The sequence below is a fragment of the Lissotriton vulgaris genome, chromosome 2_1 (genome assembly GCF_964263255.1).
Source record: "Lissotriton vulgaris chromosome 2_1, aLisVul1.2, whole genome shotgun sequence".
In the NCBI taxonomy this organism is placed as follows: domain Eukaryota; kingdom Metazoa; phylum Chordata; class Amphibia; order Caudata; family Salamandridae; genus Lissotriton; species Lissotriton vulgaris.
In genome coordinates, this window is record NC_141687.1 from 720,860,367 (window position 1) to 720,880,973 (window position 20,607).

Sequence of the window (20,607 nt, forward strand, 5' to 3'; positions counted from 1 at the left end):
AATCACAATGGGACAATGCAGCGCAAAAACACAGCAGCCCAAAAAATAAATAAACAGAACACGTATCCACCACAACAGAATGCCACACAAACATTCTTGTCACATATTACCACCTCCAGACCCCTATTTAAATTTTTTTTTAAAGGTTGTAAAAGGTGTTTTGCGCAAACACTGCCTTAAGTTACCACTAAGGACATGAAATAGAGCCAGTCAAAAATGTTTTGTGATTTGACCCATACAATCTAAACACTTGAAATGCTGAAACAGCTCAACGCTTGGTTCTTCTGTGAGGTCCACTAAATATTTTAATAACTGGAAGGGTCCATTAGATGGAGAACTGTTGGACCCGTCAACACAGTCTGCACATCTTTGTTTTACGCTATGTAGACTGTGTGAAACAGCAGCGGACAGAAAAAAGGGTAATGAGGTTGTGGCATGAAACCGCATACCTTATAGCAAGACCGACTTCTTCATTCAGAATTTCTCTGTGGTACCTCTCTATCCATCACTATGAACTGGGCTTAGGGTCGCCAGTAGGAAACTGTCAGCATGTCCTAAATTGCATGAACAGCTTGCTTTTGTTACTGACTATGTCACTGTTTTTTAATTTGACAAACTAATGTGAAGTTTTTCATTACTTTGATATATATCGTCTAAGATGGATGACGAGGATGCACTTCTGCCAAGGAAACTGCAAGCTGCTCTGGAGCAGGCTTTGGAGCGAAAGAATGAACTGATCAATCAGGATTCAGACAGTGACTCTGACGACGGTACGTGGAGTTTCATATGATGAGCATATTAATGCCTCCCCCACACAGAGATGTGAGTGAGAAAATCTACCTTATACTACATATAGGTCCTTACCGACAGACCGTCGATGTACGACTGGCGAGTAATTTAATTAAAAGGGACGTGTGAAGTAAATTTTGAACATCTGGTCCTTGCACCTGAAAAATAAAAATTCTTGAATCTTTGAACGTTTCCTACAGCAGTTTAAAATGTTGGAAGAATCCGTGAAGCAGATGATTCCTACTGGCGTCAAAGGTTATAGCTTTGAAAATATAAATCCTACAATTACTTATCTTGAAGTGTGGTGCTACGGTATAGACTTTTTATCATGTACGTCATCTAAAACCTAGGTGTTCCTAAGTGTTCAGCAATTGATTTAAAGGTATTAAATCTGGAATCACATAATCAATTCCAAAAAGCTTTATTCGACTTATTAGGTCATCAAAGCTCACAATATACATATAAAACAATTACACATGATTTCCTATTTGAATTCATAAAAAAAAGGAAAAAAGCAATTTAGAATTAATGGACACTTTCTAAAATATAATTATAAAAAACTTTTAAAACAGTATGTATAATATAAAATCTTATATAAAATGAGTAAATTAGAATTTCATAGTTATATTGAGACAAACTATCTGATTTAGTGGGAGGCAATACCCAAACATGAGATACTGTGAGTCTAATATACTTAGTGGGCTGTTCTCTCCTTTAGGGACCGTGCTCGAATTGCCCATACCCACCCCAAAAATTTCGCCATGGCGACAACTATCACTTCAGATGTGTTGCTTCTTAGGATTCTTTCTGCCTCCTGCGCCCTTCTTGTTCCTAAGAGTTTGCAAATTTGGGACAACCAGATACGTTGCGCAGCTCAGTAGCCATTACATTCAAATAGTACGTGAGATAGAGATTAATTTCCAGACTGGCACACCAAACACAAATTATCACTGGATGCTGACCATTTGCTGGTAAATGCTCTTATGGGCAATGTACCCACTCTGAACTGAAAATATAATTTCCGCTCAAAGGGCTTTTTAATAAGGTCCCAATAGCGATCTAACTCAGGTACCGATTTGCCACATAAAAAACGGCCAGTGAGGGAGGTTGACTCACAATTCCTCACCAAATCCGTTTGGGCCATTTCCCAATATTTAGCTTTCAGCATCAGTTTTGAGGGAAAGATAGCATTCATTGGGTCATCCCACAGCAAGCCCATGCCCGTAAAAAATAATGTGGCTCTAAGCTGTCTTAGCCATCTTATTTAACATGAGCTATCCACCCTAATTACATCTAAAAAGCCAGCTGCATACTCTCATACTCCGCCAGTACAACAAGGGGCCCAATTTTGCCATTTCTGCAATTGGCTTCCGCCCAAGGTCAATCAGCAATGGGCGCATTGGGGTATTCTGGGGCAATATCGCTATATTTCTAAAGAACTTATATTCCGAGATGGTTAATTTGGCTAAGTTCGCGTCACCCCATAGTTCAGCACCATATAAGCAATACCCCTTCCAGTTGACTGTGTTTCAATGATGCTAAATCAACTTGATGCAACCATCTTAGGCTCTCCTCAATGTGTACCCCCCAGGTATGTGAACTCCTTAACCTGGTCAAGCTTGATGTTATTTAGTCTGATCCCTCCTTTAAATGCCCTATGTGGGTTAAATTACATCAGTTTTGTTTTTGACACGTTGACCTCCATTCCCCATTGAGCACAGAACTCTTGAAAGAGAATCCGCAAACATCAGTATAGGAACCTTTTTGCCTGCCGGTACCAGTGCATCCATATTAATTAATTCCATGCAGTTCACTATCCCTTTAATGTACAGTGAGAAGAGGGTTTGGGGCCAGAACGCATCCCTGCTTACTCCTTTTTCTACTGGGAAAAATTCCGTTACCTCTCCTTGTTTGCCTCAGCGAATCCTGGCCTAATTACTTTCATGCAGCCTAATGATAAGGGGCAACAAATTAAGGGGTAGCCCCATATCTTTTTGTGTCAACCAGAGCTTCCCTCATGGCACAAGGTCGAATGCTGCCCGAAGGTCAACAAAAACGGCATATAAGCTCCCGTTACCCAGGGTCACTACTTTCCAATGCAAAAGCGTGAACCTGAATACTTGATCTATAGTGCTAGTAAAAGCACGAAATCCTGCTTGGAGGGGGGATAAGATACCGTCTTCCTCGATCCAATCCTGCACTTTATTTAAAACCAACCTGCCCATAAATTTGGAAGTGAATCAATAAGGCTGATGGGCATGTAGTTCCCTGGGCACGCCTTGTCTCCTTTTCTAAAAACAGGAATGATGTCCGCACCTTTCCAGGAATCTGGAATCAGCGATCCCTGAGCTGTAACATTTGACAGTAGGACAATATATAAGCTCCACCTTGCCTTGTTGGCAAGAAATACATCCCCCGGTATTCCATCCAGACCCGGGGCTTTTTCTGCCATGATAGATTTTAAGGCCACCTCAACATCAGCCCTACTAAATGCTTCCTCAGTATAAAACTGTTTAGCAATACTAACTTCGCTGTCATGCTCACTGGCCGCGTATTATGGACTAAAGTGGTTAACCCACTCCAATTGTGAGATATGGTTATGGGGCTTCGCAGTCTGCCCTCCTCGGTTCCATTTATAAATGTTCCAAAATTGCTTTGGATTCCTTTTCTCACAGGCCACCTTCAAGTCATCCCACCTTTGACTGCTAGACAGCACTAGTGGTAGATCTTTTAATTTAGTTATTTTTAGTTGTTGCTGGTCGTTTCATGGTACCACCTCCTTAGATATATAGCTGACTCCTATATCACTGCAAGACTTATAACTAAACAAGTCCATATCCACACAGAGAGGATTATGATCGCTTTCCACTCTAGCATGTATTTTCATATCCCTCACTGTCTGCCACAATGCTAGGCCAACCATAACATAATCAATCCTGCTTGAGCTATACCCATTATTAAATGTAACCGCCCCCAGTTTGTCGGAATTTGTATGGCCGTTAAGTGCCCGTAGAACATTTTCCATACATATGGAGTTAATATGGACCACCACATCAGTCCATTTTTTTATAGGCTCTAGCTCCAGCTTTGGGACGCCCCACCTTAGGTCTTCCTCATCTAGCATGATACCCTCCTCATTCAAGAGTGGCTCAAAGGTTGTGTTAAAATCTCCCACAATAATAAAAGGTAGGCATGACGGGTTATCTCCAGAAGGTCGTCAAGTGCCGCTAAAACACCCAACATTTTCCCTCTTGTGCCACGCACATACACATTGTATATCACTGCAATCCCCTTAGAGCCCCTAGACAATCTGACTGCCTGGATATCATTATTATTGCTTGGGATAGATTGGATATTCAGCCCCCCTATCTTGCCTTACCATATTATCAGGCCTCCTGATGGTCTACCTCGGGAACAGTCACTGCAGAGACAGCAATAACAAGGCAGTACCTGTGGGCAGGCTCGATCACAACTGGACCACCAGTTCCATGCTCTCTGGCCAGCAAGGTGTAACAAACGTTGGGGGGGGTGGCCCAGCCTCTTCCGGCCACTGACGGGCAAGGACGGGCCTGCCCTTGGCTTGGGCGCGTCCCACGCTGCGGGGTCTGGTGCTGTTTAAATCGCGCCTCCAGGCGCGCTCCGCTTCATCAGACAAGCGACGAAGCAGAGGACTCTGGGGAATGTAGTTCCCGGTCCGCGTGAGCCAAGGAAGCCGTTCTCCTCACGGCAGGTAAGTAGGCATCTGCTGCGGTGGCCGTTGCCCTCACGGCGATAGAAGGTTCCCCCAATGTGGTCTGTCTCTACAGAGACCTTCAGGTGTTGCGTGCCGCGCTGCGGAGGTCTGGCGCTGTTTAAATCGTGCCTCAGGCGTGCTCCACCGCGTCGGACAAGCGATAAAGCAGAGGACTCTGGGGAATGTGGTTCCCGGTCCACCTGAGCCAAGGAAGCTGTTCCCCTCACAGCAGGTATGTAGACGTCTGCTGCGGTGGCCGTTGCTCTCACGGTGATAGAAGGTTCCCTTAATGTGGTCTGTCTCTACAGAGACCTTCAGGTGGCACATAGTTGTTACAGGGTACTCATGTTATTTGGGACAAAGCTTTAAAGATGGCTTAGAGAAATAATTAATTTAAGTCTTCAATATGCTTCCTGCTAAACCTGTCCCATAGGCCAAATTGAAAAGAGAGATGCGATTGCTTTAAGTATGGTATGAAAAGTTTGAAAGTGTGCCTATTTGTATGGTGCTCTAATTAAATCTCACTTGAGCCACCACGTAACAGCATTTAGAACTGTAAAGAGGTCAGTAGTCGATACAGGATGGCAAGAATATTTGTGGGTGGATTATCTAAGAGAAGAAGAACATCTTGTTTTCTAGAACAGTTTTAATGAGAAGAACATCCGTTTACCAACATTTAACCATAACTAAAATTATACATTCTGTCAGAACACACTGTAAACGTGCAGAAGGATAGAAATTACTTGGTGCAATATCTTTGAGAGAAATTGACCTATAAGTTTGATGATTATGGGCTGATACTCCAAGGATATCTGGTATAGATATTGAAGCTAACTTAAGACATCACAGAACCAGGAGAGCCCATCTATCTGGGATGGGTGACCATTGAAGACAAGGGACCAGTAGTTATCAGTTGTTTTGTGCTGATTAAGGAAGATCTGCCTCGATTGAGAGCAAGATCTACATTGTACCCTATCTTTTTGAACCTGATCGCTAGATCTGAACTGGAGAAATGGACTAGACCATTTAGAGACATCTGATATCGTTTTGGGAAATAAGATGGATACACAGACTCATTCCTGCATACAAAGTGTGGACTGAAATAAAGTAGATGTATCCTATTAGTTGGGGTGTTCTTGCAGGACATAAATCAATGTCATTTGAGATCCTAGTTGAGAGCAGGCTAATGGTTATCAGGGCCGAATAAAGCGATACAAAAGGGGATGATGGACGGAGCTTTTGAGCAAATCAAACACTCATCCCCAGTCAACTGATCTGGGTTTAATCCATCACAAGTCTTTAGCTCACTCAGCCACCCCAGTTCAGACATGACCATATGCAAATCAGTCTGACCCTGTGCCTCATGGGAACAGTCCAGCCCGAACTGCCAAGCCATGTCTTCCCTGGACCGGAAACAGGCATCCTGGGACCGGTTTCGGATTCATAATCCTCATCAGCCAGGCTATCTTGAATCCAGTGGCCAAGTGAGCAAGGGACTCACGTCTGAGCATACCCTGCCAACTTCGGGCGAACAAAGCGATACAAAAGGGGATGATGGACGGAGCGTTTGAGCAAATCAAACACTCACCCCCAGTCAACTGAAATTGGGTTTAATCCATCACCATTCTTTAGCTCACTCAGCCACCCCAGTTCAGACATGGCCATATGCAAATCAGTCTGACCCTGGGACCGGTTTCGGATTCATAATCCTCATCAGCCAGGCTATCTTGAATCCAGTGGGCCTTGCTCACTTTGCCACTGGAGTCAAGCAAGCCCGGCTGAAGACGGCTGTAATGTCAGAAACCAGTCCTGGGAAGCTTGATTCCGGTCCAGGGAAGACATGGCTTGGCAGTTCAGGCTGGACTGTTCCCATGAGGCACAGGGTCAGACTGATTTGCATATGGCCATGTCTGAACTGGGGTGGCTGAGTGAGCTAAAGAACGGTGATGGATTAAACCCAGGTCAGTTGACTGGGGGTGAGTGTTTGTATTGTCAACGCTCCGTCCATCACCACCTTTGGTTTTTCTTTGTTCACCCTAAGTTGGCAGGGTATGCTCAGACGTGAGTCCCTTGCTCACTTTGCCACTGGAGTCAAGCAAGCCCGGCTGAAGACGGCTGTAATGCCAGAAACCGGTCCTGGGAAGCTTGATTCCGGTCCAGGGAAGATATGGCTTAGCAGTTCGGGCTGGACTGTTCCCATGAGGCACAGGGTCAGACTGATTTGCATATGGCCATGTCTGAACTGGGGTGGCGGAGTGAGCTAAAGAATGGTGATGGATTAAACCCAGATCAGTTGAATGGGGGTGAGTGTTAGTATTGTCAACGCTCCGTCAATCACCACCTTTGGTTTTTCTTTATCAGGGCGGAATGACACATTGAGCGAAAGATTTCCAGCATGTAGGTTAAATTACTTAAAAAGTAGCATTGACTTACTTTTAACAATAGCCTATGTGATGTTCCTCCTGGTCACAGAAGGATGGTGGGCACCCAATCAGCAGTGCGGAGAGTAAACGTATATGTGGGAATCTCACCATCAGCATACACCCACCTGTCGGAGCTGAAAGGGACTCTTGCTAACAGTCCCAGTGGTGTGGCTTCCCTGCGATCCTATGCTCTGCTGGTAAGTCACACTCATGGGCCTACCCTGCTTACCTGCATCTGGCATCCCTCAGAGACACCTGCATGATGCAGAACTGTGCCTGCCTATTCCTTGACCCAGTCACAATATGACCCCAACCACTTTGGGACCAGTATTTTCATTTCGATCTGCTGGAAGAGACTGGGTCTGGTGGCAGCTGGGGGTATTGCAGCAGGTTAGACTCAGATCCAAGATGGCTGCCGAATTATCCTTCGCACCTTCAGCCCAGTCGGACATAGCGTTCAAACATCCTGGTTTGAATTTCCTGTTTGTTGATGTCCAGCACTTTTTAAAGTGGCCCAGTTCAACGTTTCACTACGTCGCAGCACATTTGAAATCCAGCCAATGATTTCATCACTATTGGTTCCTGTGTTCCTGCTTTCTGGTTCTGGCCACTGAGTACATCGGCCCTGCTCTTCCTTCTTCTGTCCTAATTTATGCTACCTTTCGACCAGCCAATCCTTCCTCCAAAATGTATCTGTAGCTTACTGGCTTGATTGCTTTTATTTTGGATTGGGAGGTTTTTATGCCTTTGGGGTGTTTTGCCCCTGAACTGGGATTATTTCTTGCAGACAACAAGCTCCTTCAGATGTTACATCTTACTGAGCAAAGTGGCCACTGAAGGGTGTTGTCCCTTACCAGAGTGAGCTGTCACTGGGGTAGTAGTTAGGAGCGATGGCATGGCTGTCCCCACACAGCAAGTCGTCACCAGTGTTACAGAGTGAATAAGCAAGGGTTCATACACAGGATCTTTATCAAGCTACTTACACCATCACAAGGTTCCAGTCAGCTGGAGTCATCTGTAGAATGCTCACATAACAGTTGAGTGGGAACGTTCTAAAGGTGAGAAGGGAGAGGGGGAACAGACTGAACCAAAGGAGGCAAGTAATTAGAACACTATCCCTAAATTAAGGGAGTCATCACAGTATCTGGCTATTAAAACTGTGCTAATGGAATATTAAGAGCAGGAGAATGATGGTGATTTGGAAGACATGGAAAGAGGTTTAAAGTGCGATCCAAATATAGTGGTCTGCATGGAAAGCAAAAACTCGTCAACCTTTGAAAATGAGGTAAATGATATGATGAAGAATGGATTGGATCATTTTAGTTTACCATACATTTTTCAATTTTGAAAAGATGATTTTATATCGATATGAGCATAATTCTCAACATGTTTGTGTGCCTCAATGTAAGTGCACAAAAACTACTATCCAAATTCAAATACACACATCCTGGTTCAAAAAAGTGTACATATTTTGAAAATGTGTTTGCATATGTCAAAATCCTTCAGTAAGATAGCTTTGCCACATTTGCAAATGTATTGCTATGGGCAGATGTGGACATTCTAGTCAACTAATAGCAGTGCACCAGACAGGGAACATCACAAATGCGTAAGTTAAAATACAATCAGTTCCAATTTGAAAGAAGGCCCCAACCTGCATGCATGAATGAAACTACTCAGGGGATGAAAGAAGCAGGCATATCCCCGTGTTCAGTAGTGTTTGGAAAGGGGTTTGTTCATCGTGGAGAATATTTTGTCCATGAAGCAATCAGAAAAAAGTGTATATGTGCACTTTACACTTTGCAACATCACTATACATCTGGTAGAAACTTTGCATGTACAATAATGTTGCAAAGTGCACTTGCACATATAAAATTATTATCTAATTGCTCCATGGGCAAAATATTAGACTTATGGAAGCAGCCACAAGAGCATAATTAACAATTGAATGAAGATATTTAAAGTGCTGACTGCTGCCCTGAAAGGGCGTCTGGCTCCTTATATCTGTCACTGTTGCGGGTTTTCAAGACACATCCTCTGATTTTCTGTGAATTCATACAGTGTCAGTTTGTAAAAGAGAAAGTTCTGGGTCCCAAAGCTTTGCTCAGCAGCGTGTGGCAGACAATAATGAAGGTCTACCAAGGCTGCTTAGTCCTGAATCTGTTCATGTCTCTTTTATCTACCGTCAGAAAATCCCTGCCTCTTTATCTCGTTTGCAGGTTTTTTTCAGCCCTGTTTTCTACTTTTCTAATTGTTTTCGGTCAATTTCTTGTTCCTCCTTCTTTCCTCCCTTTTTATTGTTGTATTGCTTTGGATCAAAGTATGTTGAGGAAAAATGAGTGCTAGTCCCCAAAAATAAGTGCAGATGGGTCCCTACAGCCATGATTCCAAACTGCGGTGGCCTGATGAACAAAGGAACGATCGGCTGGGATGTGGTGGCCGAGATTAAGTCAAGCACTCCATCCTTCTCTTTTTGTATAGTTGTGTGTGTTGCCTTAAGTGAGACAGGTATGCCCTAGAGGTGGGTCCCGTGCACACTGTGTCACTGAAACCAAGCTATACCTGTCTCATGAGCCTGAACTAGGGCAAAACCGGTCCTGGGTTGCCTGTGTTACAGTTTAAGGACCTAGCTTGGCAGTTCGGCTTGGCCTGTTCCCGTTGAAGTAGGGCCAAGAATGATTATATGGCTGGGTCCAAACTGAGGTGGCATGGTGTGCAACAGAATGATGGACTAGGAGAGGGTCCGAGTGATTACCAGTGGCTGAGAATAACTCTATCAGTATATCCATCACTTTTCGCATACCTTTTTGGTTCAAATTAAGCACTGCCAGCATAGGAGTACCAGTATGTGAGTATATTTCTGACTTTCCTTTCCTCCCCATCTCCCATTAGTCAATGAGGCCTTTATATTGGTGGATTTGAAGCTTCCATGTTCGTAGTACATCAAACTGAATATCTTCCTATCTCCTTTCCATTTTGCAATTAGCATTTCGTTCAAAGCGACAATTTGTTAGGAATTAGATTTCGTTTTTTTGTAAGATTTGACACTTGTGGCTTTTATAATATTATAACAGATTGTCAACATTGAAATCATAGAAAGACATTTAGGATACGTGGTCTTCGAAGTGCCCAAGAGTTCTGTGTTTCAACCTTTTTGCCTCAAGGATGCTACATAAAAGAGTTTATGCTACTGATCCCCTAAGTCTAGGGAAAGATTCATGCGACTCTCACCAGATGTATCCTATGACAATGTATGCTAAATGGAGTGGGTTGTATCACTAGTAAGGGTGCTGAGTTTTGGGATCAAATTATGATGTCTAATGAGTGAGCATTTCACACACAAAAGATGAGAGGCGGAGGCTTAAACCACTGCATGTAGGTTAGCCAATAGCATTTTGCAGTACTTTACTAGTACTATTGTCGTACTACACACATACTACTAAATGCAGTTTGTGAATAGGCCTTATATATGTAAATAACAAATACGTGTCCCAATCCAAGAGGTGTATTAGAACAAAACTGTTTATATTTAAGGGTTTTTCTGTAAAAATGTTAATTTCTGGAACATTGTTTAGATGAGTGGGAGGGTACATTAGTATTGTGCTTTTACGAGATCTGGGAAGATGTCGTCGTTGGTTTTTCAAGCTCTTCCAAGGAATCGCTGAAGAAAACCAAAACAAAAGTTACATGGACATGAGAAAATGGACCTTAGCACTCATATTGTAGAAAGAGCAGCCCAACTCAAATGCATCTCCTTACACAGAGTGGACAGGCATAAAGTTTTTTGCTGCACGAGACAAGTTAGTACAAGCGGTTAAGTGGCCTTGAAGCTCAAAGTACTTTATGATCACAGCATGGGGAAGCTAAATCTGCTACGTAAGTTGCACGTAAGGAAGACCGCAAGATTCACAAACCTAGAGAGAATGTCTAGTGTAACCAGGGCAATAGAGCAGCCACCTTGACAGGAGAATGAGTCACACAATACCTATGGCTGGAGAAGGCAGCATAGTGGGGGGGGGGGAAGCCATGTAGTACACTGGCAAGCAGGGCAGATGAGTTATGGAGGCTGCTGTAGATAGGATAGTTGTGTTCCACTCACTGAGTGATGCGACACAATCACAATATCTGCACACAAAGAAAATAAAACAAGTGCAGCTGGAGCAATAGTGTCCTACTTTTAGGAAGAGGGACAGAGCTGAAAGGTCCTATCAGTTGTGGAGAGGTTGTTGAAATAAAGTATATGATCTGAAAACGAATTGCTTTGCCATCAATAATTTACTTGTCGTTAGCAAGTGGTGCAGAGAACCAGTTGAATAGATTATATTGTTTGCATGCAAACAAATGTTGCAGCAGGCACAAGAACTGCACTTCCTATTTGCTTTTTTGCTAATCTAAAAGGATTGTTTGGTACATTTTATTGTGTGAATTGTAGAATTGGTTATTTGCTTGGTTAATGTGTGGTTTAATGTTTTATTTTCTTTAGAGTGCAACACCCTGAATGGATTAGTATCAGAAGTTTTCATCCGATTTTTTGTGGAAACAATTGGACATTATTCCCTTTTCTTGACTCAAAATGATCGGGGAGAACGCGCTTTCCAAAAGGATGCCTTCCGCAAGTCTGTGGCTTCCAAGAGCATTCGCCGCTTCCTGGAGGTTTTTATGGAATCTCAGATGTTTGCTGGGTTTATCCAGGACCGAGAGCTTCGAAAATGTAGAGCAAAAGGTATGAAAAGGTCTTTCGAAATACGTTTATACAAGCCCGATAGCACTTCATCACCTCCCCCACACTTTGTCAACCTTTTTGGGACAGAGGTGGCTGATGTTTATAATTCTTTTTATGGCCATGCTGTTGCCAATGTTCAGGCAGCACAATGCAATTTGATAAGTACTCCTGCTGCCCCCACAGATGAAAAATGTCACGATGTGCCAGCACCAAAATCCACGTAACAATACTTTATAATATTTAGGCAAGGTCTTTTCATCTCAGATACTTATCAGCAGTATTCATGGTGTTAGATTGATGGGGTGTGCCAACACGGTAGCTGGTAGAGTCTTTACTTTTCTTCAGAACCATAGGACTTTATTACCACTACGTGAGAGAAATGGTGTCAATCTGGCTGCTTTCTTTTATGAACCAATCAGGGGTTATTTTCCCTAATTTTACTAGTTGTTATCCCGTAATCTTAGGGATTTGTTTAACTGTACCAGCTGGTAGCCCACTTATAACACTCTCTCTCTCTCTCAACAGTATAGTCTGTCCTCCTTTACTCTCCTATTCCAAGTGCTCTATATTCATCCACCTTTCCATCTCGCTTCAGGTGCCCAATGCATCGGGGTATTGTTATTTAGTATTCTTTACATCAGAGAAACTGCATTTTTGTGCAAGAGGGGGGGCGAGGGAGACAAATAACTTCATGCTCATGGCCCGAACATCTCCCACCTTTGTATCTGAATTAGGTCCAATTTATGAAACCACTCATTTGTCTCTGATCTTCTACACATTCACTGCCCTCGAAGGGATGTTTGTAGTCTGTTCTTTTTCTCAGTGTCTTTTTAGTTCTGCTCTCCAGGCCCATTTTATGTGAGTTTAGAAAGATGTGTCAGTCTTCTTCTGTATAAAGTGGTAAGGTATCACTTGTCAGCTTCAGCATGTCTATCAACGATAAGCAATGCTGGAGAGCCATCCTGTTTCCTTGTGGCTTCCGAGTATTTGGGAAGCATTCTATGGTAAGTTATTCTTCTTGGGACTAATTATATTGGGGTTCAGAAATGTTGGCGTTGAACCAGCTCTTCGCCTGGGTTGTACCTACCTGAGAGGTCTCCATGAAAGCTGTGTATGGCTTGGTACCTAGCGGGATGGGTGGCCCAAAATATGCAGCCCGGGACACATGTGGATTCCTGTCCTGAGTATATTGGGGTTCACTATCTCATTTTGCCAAAACCATTCACAGGAGCTCAAGTCACTGGACACACAACGCCAGCATATTTATTGGGAGCCTATTGGAGTAGGGCAATCTCCCACAGCCTTGTGTAATATTTAAAAAGGACAGTGCTTACCTTCAAACACAGGCAAGTAGCGCAATGTCAAGGAAGCACACAGATTGAAACAAACTGGAATAAGCTGCTAGAGGAGCACTCATCTCGATGTAAATTATGCAGTTCCCCTTCTTCTCAATGCAATGGAAAATGTAGTCGAAGACCTTTGGGTTGTTTGGATCCCTCAACTGGAATCACTGTTAGGGTTTGCACTGGCATCAAAATGCGGGCCCACTAGTTGCCTTGGCCATTGGTCTCAGAGTCCTTATCAGCTGTGGTCAAAGTAGTTTGCTCTCCACACATTTAATACCATTGGTGTATAGTGTCAAGGACATAAATTCACATTCATGGATGCCTGTTTGTTTCACATTCATTAATGCCTGTTTGGTTCACATTCATGGATGTCTGTTTGGTTCACATTCATGGATGCTTGCTTGGTTCACATTCATGGATGCTTGCTTGGTTTACATTCATGGATGGTTGCTTGCTTCACATTCATGGATGGTTGCTTGGTTCACATTCATGGATGCCTGTTTGGTTCACATTCATGGATGTCTGTTTGGTTCACATTCATGGATGCTTGCTTGGTTCACATTCATGGATGCTTGCTTGGTTTACATTCATGGATGGTTGCTTGGTTCACATTCATGTATGCTTGCTTGGTTCACATTCATGAATGCTTGCTTGATTCAGATTCATGGATGCTTGTTTGGTTCAGATTCATGGATGCTTGCTTGGTTCACATTCATGGATGCTTGCTTGGTTCACATTCATGGATGTCTGTTTGGTTCACATTCATGGATGGTTGCTTGGTTAACATTCATGGATGCTTGCTTGGTTCACATTCATGGATGCCTGCTTGGTTCACATTCGTGTATGCTTGCTTGGTTCACATTCGTGTATGCTTGCTTGGTTCACATTCATGGATGCTTGCTTGGTTCACATTCATGGACGGTTGCTTGGTTCACATTCATGTATACTTGTTTGGTTCATGTTTATGGATGCTCATTCCCCGGCCTGCAGGCCTTGCCATTCGGTCCTTTGTTCTCACCCTGCATACTCCAACTATCTATCCAATGGCATGCTTCTTTCACGTTCTAGAAAGACCAGGCCTTTCCTTCTACTGATATTCTGAGTCTCACAGGGAAGAGAAGCGTATATCTGAGGCCGACTTGTGTAATTTTACTCTGTCAAAGACCTTTCTTTGCCGATAAACTGACTGGGTGAAATTTGGATATTTGAATAGCTCCTAAACATTTTCAAAGGGTGCTGGGCAATCTATACTGTCTACAGAATAGAATTACGGTCTGAGTAGCAGAGGAATCTTGCATGGTAATGAAACCTACTATTGAAATTGCACTCACAACTGTTGAAGGACTATAGTAGGTGGCCGTTCCTTGCATACGTGTGGGCTCCCTCTTCTGTATATCGGTAGGCGCACCTGCATTTATGATGGCACCCTGTATCACAGTTAATGATGGTGTGTTATATATTATTGGAATAAATTGTGTTATCGTATTAATTACATGTCATCAGTTATGCTTGTCCCTGTGATGTTATGTATAGATAGTATTCTTATTTGCTACTGAGATGTGGATCAACAACGAGAGAAGTGTACCAGTAAACACAGAATCACACTTTTATTACTACACTGTGGAGGTCAAATTGCATGTTATTACCAGTGGTCGAAGTAGGCGGGAACGGCAGGGCACGGCGTGCCCCTACTTCTTTAATTCTGTAGATTCCGTTCCCCTACTTTTTTATTATGAACATGCGTCCCTGGACGTCAGAAATATTCTGTTTGTGGACGGGCAGAGAGCAGAGGAGGAAAAGGTCTCTGTCGCTTGCTTCCTGCCCACACAAGACAAGGAAGGTGGCCGCTTCTGCTCTGCCGCTGGCAGCTGCCCCCTCTTTCTTACTCCTATTCCCTCTCGTTCTGTCTAACTTCTTCTCACTTTTCCGAAAACCATGAATCAAGAAATGGTTCTCACCGTCTCTTCCTGTCGTCCATTTGTACCCCTATGAAATGGATGCAAAAAAGAAAACCACTTTTGCTGGAAATGCAGTTTTGACATTTTTCTAATCCAAAGTGCAGCCTCGGAAATAAAATGTTCAAACTCTGAAAAATAATTAAATAAAGCAAGATGGAGTGTTCTTAAAGTGGCCAGATAATTTTTTTCAAACCCCAACACATTAGTGCCACTTTACAGAGTTTGCCAGTAAAGCGCTACTTTTGTTTTCTTGTCTTTCAATTAACACCCCACTTCTCGTGTATGTCTGCCGATCAGAGTGAAAGAAATGCTTCACAAACGGGCTCATGGCAGGGGGCCCACTCTCCCGGGGCATCTAAGGGATGGTGTGGGAAGGCCATGGGGAGGGTAAACCTCTCAGGCAGCCATTTCAGAGACTCGGCAGGGCGCCCATTGTCAGAACTTTAGCCCACACAAGTATAACTCAGCCCCCAAGCAATTCTAACACCTTCAGTTCGAAATGGGCTGTACAACCGCTGCTTGAGGTGGCTGAGAGGAGGAGCTGCGGCCCAAGTGGAGTCTGCACAAAGCAGAAGGTGTCACTTATGTAGATTTCAGGGGCCTCCCACATTCCCTTTTGCCCAGGGCCCCGAAAATCCTAGGACTGGCCCTGCCGGGAGGTACTGCAATACCTGGTTGATGGGTGGATTGGAAAACGAAATGTGTAAGGCGGCTTTGTGTTCACAAATGTGGTCTTTTGAAACCATACTGCTTACGTTTTGTAAGCATATAAGCAGTGGACATTGAAATGGGTCCTTTCTGGGCCCTGTAGTTATGTCCTTAACTTTTCAGGAAAAAATACTTGTTGATTTCTGAATAATGATTGTAAAAGCGTTAAGTTCACCATGTTCCTGCTTACATTTTACATGCTTTACTAAATATTTCATTCCTTATGAGTGTTTGCTTTTTCCAGGATGTTGTTACCTTTTCTTTTAGGCAGCATATTGGTCTTGCCTAGTGTGTAATTTGAATTGAGTCGCATCCAGTTATTTATACAGGTCAAATTGGATTATAGCTGAAGGCAGTATGAGTTTCTCTCAGTGGGGCAGTATGGTGTTCAGTGAGTGAGCAGATGTAGCACTGGGGGTAGAGCTGCTAAATTTAAGAACTGGGGAACCAGGTTCAGCCTTCATTAACAGTCCCCCAGACCACTCTCCTGAGGGAGCACATTCCCATGCCAGACCCTAGAAGGCACCAGAAAAGCCCTGGTGTGTTAGCACCAGCAGGTGGACCCTAGCAGTGGCAAGTGTGGGTTCACCTTGAAGGCTTGCCCACCACAATCTATACTGAAGTTCACCTCCAGTCTTGCGGACAGGCCTACGAAGTAGCAGACCCTAGAGCAACAGTGACTCTGTCACTGAGGTCACAGGACCCCAGAGAAGAGCTGGCTCTAGGGTGGTGCGACTGGTGTGACCGCAACAGGTGCTGACTTTCAGTGGGGGCGGAGTATATTATGGTTTTAAAAGCACCTGCTGCCTCCTTCCTGGCCGCCAGCTATTTTCGGCAATAATAAAAATGTCTTGATAACTCTGATGAATAAACTTCTTCCTAGAGGGAGATCGGAGATTTGTCTAGTGGAAGTTTTGACTCATGGAAAGATAGCGCAGAGGGTTAATGTGCCCGCTGCAAAGAAAATGTACCAGGCCCATCACAAAGTGCACATGTTGTAAATAGGTCAGTGGGTTACTGCTTTTGTCAGTGAGATCTTTTTGCTACTTGCAGTTTATAAGTTAATATCCTAACATAGAACAGTGAGCTACTAACTTTCATCTAAGAGCTGCATGCAAACTGCAAGGTATTAACTAGAGCGTTATGGTTTTTTCAATAAGCCTTTGATTATCCTAATGTTGCAAAAAGTGTTATTTTTGATACAAAACAATAATGATTTGTAACGAGAACCCCCAATCATGGTATTAAGTTTTAAATTCTGAGTTTGTGTTTCTCAAGGCCAATCACTATTAAACTATACTGTCTACTAGTATGGTTATCATGTGACTCCTACACCTTGCAGTCCTTTGTCTTACGGAACATTTCCTATACAGTCATTTACACACGTAAAATTGATTATCTCTGTGTATATTGCTGACAACAGAAACTCCATGGCTCGGAAACAAATGGCTTGTGCTTCCACTTTTAAGCATTTTTAGGACATTCTGTGATTAGAATAAATTCACAAAGTGGAATATGTTTCTAATGTCAATAGCTCATATTAATTGTTAAATAATCATGTGTATCCATTGGTTGAATTACATAACATAATAAGCTGAAACTGGTCAGTGAAATGCCACACAAATACTAAAGATTGGGATGTTTCGCGCATCCTGGCCACTCCTCTAAGTCAGCCCACTGATCCAATCCTCAGGTTATTCCCACCCTCTGATTCTCCGCCCACAGTTCCCCTACTTTTTTTTCCCCACTTCGACCACTGGTTATTACCACAGTGCAGCATAACCGACTTGATAAAAGACTGAACGATGCCTCAACTAATTTATTCTATGACTACTTTACTAAGTAAAACTACTGAGACCATATTTACAGTACCTAGATGTCATTCTGTCACACTGCACTAGTGTTCTAATTCTGATTAAATACCTTTATTTTATGATTGCACATTTAAACAACAGCATGGCATAAACCATGCATGTTGATCCGCTGAGTGTATGCTATGTATTACCCTTGTCTGAGGATGTGTGAGGATGGGAGGGGATCATGACTCACTCAAGCATCCCCACACCCAACATCAATAAGAAAACGCATAATACCCTCTGTGCATCTTAACATGTACTATATATTGCAATACAAATGATTAGAGAATTCAGTATTTTCTGTAGAATGTGTGGTCCTTGAAGAGAATTGTAAAATGCTTTGAATTATGAACATATTTTAGGATAATGAGGTTACTCAACCCGTAGGATCGCTGTACGTTTTACCATTTTCCTGTGCTCTATATTTGTTTTTACAATCACATTATATAAATTATGGCGACCTTCAATCTCGTCGATGACGATATATTTACCTAGAAAAACGGGTCTGCATTCTGCAGGCCAGAATGTTCACACTTGTTCCTGCTGTGTAAGGCAGTATGTCTATTAATGGTATTGGAGCATGGCATCTCTTTTGTAACTCTGCCCTGGCACCTGTAGTCATACCATCTGTTAACTCGTGGCAATTCCCGCTGGCATGAATTTTTCCTCTCATCTAGAAGAAATAGTGACAGCCTTTCATGCCACTGATGACGATATCCATTCTGGAATCAGTTGGAGGCACATTTCCCAGACATAAATGATGGCTCTACAATAAGACTTACGTGGCAACAGGCGCCCTGGGTATAAATGATTATGAGCCACATCTATCAAGCTTTTTTCCGGTCGCAAACTGGCCGATTCACAGAATCGTCCTGTTTGCGACTGCACAAAAGCATTTTGGTATGTATCAAATCCAAACCAATTCTGTAGCATGTTACTTTTTTTTTAAACGCATCCCATTTTCCTTTAAGGGAAACGGGCTGCATTTAAAAAAAAAAGAAAAGACTGCTTTATTTAGAAGCAATCACAGACATGGTGATCTGCTGACCCCAGCAGGCTACCATCCCTGTCATGGCGTTGATTGTTAATTGGTCGCAAAATTGGACGCAAAGTGCGACCTACCTCATTAATATTCGCTAGGTAAAGGAAACTCTGATTTTCCTACATTAGGAATAATGATTTTCTAATTGCGATTCGTAGAAAAACGCTATTCCTAATATTGTTACATCTGGCCCTAAGTCCTTTCGTGTTAATAAGCGATTTTAGCACAATCAAGCACAACTGTTGGGGTCGTCTCCTTTATTATTATTATTATTATTATTATGCTGTTTTATAACGCGCTCCATTACTGCCGGAGTATCCTGGCGCGAAGAAGAAAAAACAGAATAAACAGCCTACCCTACACAGAACAAAAACTAAAAGGCTAGTCGAAACAAATGGGTTTTCAACCCTTTTTTAAAAGAAATAAAGTTCACCGTAGCTCGCAAGGATAGAGGGAGCTCATTCCAAGCCAAAGCGGCCTTCACCGCCACTGATTGCCCTCCCAGCCGAGAAAGCCGGAAGAGCGGGACCTGAAGCAGATGTTGAGCGGCAGAGCGCAAAGGTCGCTTAGGAGAGTAGCGCCTAAATCGTTTCATCAGGTAGGCGGGGCCTTGTCCATAGATGGCTTTGTGGGCCAGGGTCAAAATTTTAAAAGTAATCCTCTGGGAGACTGGTAGCCAGTGCAAGCTCTGCAGGTGATTCCTAGCGCTGACCCGACTGGGGATATTACCCAACAGTCTGACGGTTGCGTTTTGGATCACCTGGAGGCGTCTCACCATATAAGCCGGGGATCCACTCAGCAGGCCATTGGCATAGTCAAGTCGAGAGAGAATTAGAGCTCTAGCCACTGACTCTCTTGCTGAGGCAGGCAAATAGGGAAAAAACTTCCGCAACGCCTTAAGGGTCCCGAAACAGCCTCCTGCCAGCTTCTTGATATGCCCCTCAAACCGGAGGTCTTCCCCGAACCAGACCCCTAGATTCTTGGCGAGGACATTGACTGAACCGGGCATCGGGAAACCGGCCGGCCAAAGTGCTTCTCTAAAATTAGGGAGGAATTGACCGTAGAGCAGTATTTCCGTCTTATCCTCGTTGCACTTCAGTTGCGCGGAGGCTAACCAGTTGTAAACCGCGGATAAACAAAACTGAATCCGCTCGGTATCTAAGACAGCACTAGGCCAGGTGAACAACAGCTGCGTATCATCGGCATATGCGATGATTTTGGCTCCCAAATGTTCAGCAAGCTCAATCAGGGGGGTCAGGTATACATTAAAGAGAAGAGGGCTCAAGGTGGAGCCCTGCGGGACCCCAGTCATGAGGGTCTTAGCCGAAGATGAAAAAGGAGGGAGCCAAACCTGTTGTGATCGAGACGAGAGAAAGGAGCGCAGCCAGTCCAAAGCGAGGCCAGCAACCCCAATGTCCGCAAGTCTAGTGAGGAGGCGTTGGTGCGGCACCGTGTCGAACGCGGCAGAGAGGTCCAATAAAATTAGAGCTGCTCTGCCGCCACAGTCCAGACACTCCCTAACTGCCTCAGAGATCTCCACCAAAGCAGATTCCGTGCTGTGCGCAGCACGGAAACCAGATTGAGCAGGATGGAGAGCCCCAGATAATTCCACAAACTCATTAAGCTGCCGGAAAGCCAGTTTTTCTCCTATTTTTGCCATAGCCGGGAGCAGGGAAATTGGGCGATAATTTGCCAGCACTTCAGGGTCTGCTCCAGCCTTTTTCAGCAGGGGAAGTAGCTTAGCTACTTCCCCTGGGTGCCTCTCCTACTGACTTAGATAGAGTCACGTTCTTCTGGGTTGAGTATTTCCCCTTCATCATTAGACGACAACACCATGGAATACCCCGTCATTTATAAGCTTTGGCCCCCGATGGCATGTGTGAGGAAAACCGACACAAGTAGCTGACTGCTCATCGGGCATATTCTATAACTTCCAGGTGAAATATGATGAAATACTGCACTGGCATGTAGAATGCAGTGGACTTCTCACTTTAATGATGGTTCTTTTTCATTGGATATCCAGTGGCATTGA

At 43.6% G+C, this 20,607-nt stretch overlaps 1 protein-coding gene across 3 annotated transcripts in view; it reads left to right on the forward strand.

Annotated features, from left to right (window-relative positions):
* The window catches only part of DENND2B (DENN domain containing 2B), a 1,017,138-nt gene that overhangs the window by 973,676 nt on the left and 22,855 nt on the right, over nt 1–20,607 (forward strand). For all 3 annotated transcript variants that reach the window (XM_086955999.1, XM_086955998.1, XM_086956000.1), the window contains 2 exons: nt 659–770; nt 11,426–11,665. In XM_086955999.1, the coding sequence (XP_086812125.1) occupies nt 659–770; nt 11,426–11,665 (352 nt within the window). The remainder of the gene's footprint in view (nt 1–658; nt 771–11,425; nt 11,666–20,607) is intronic.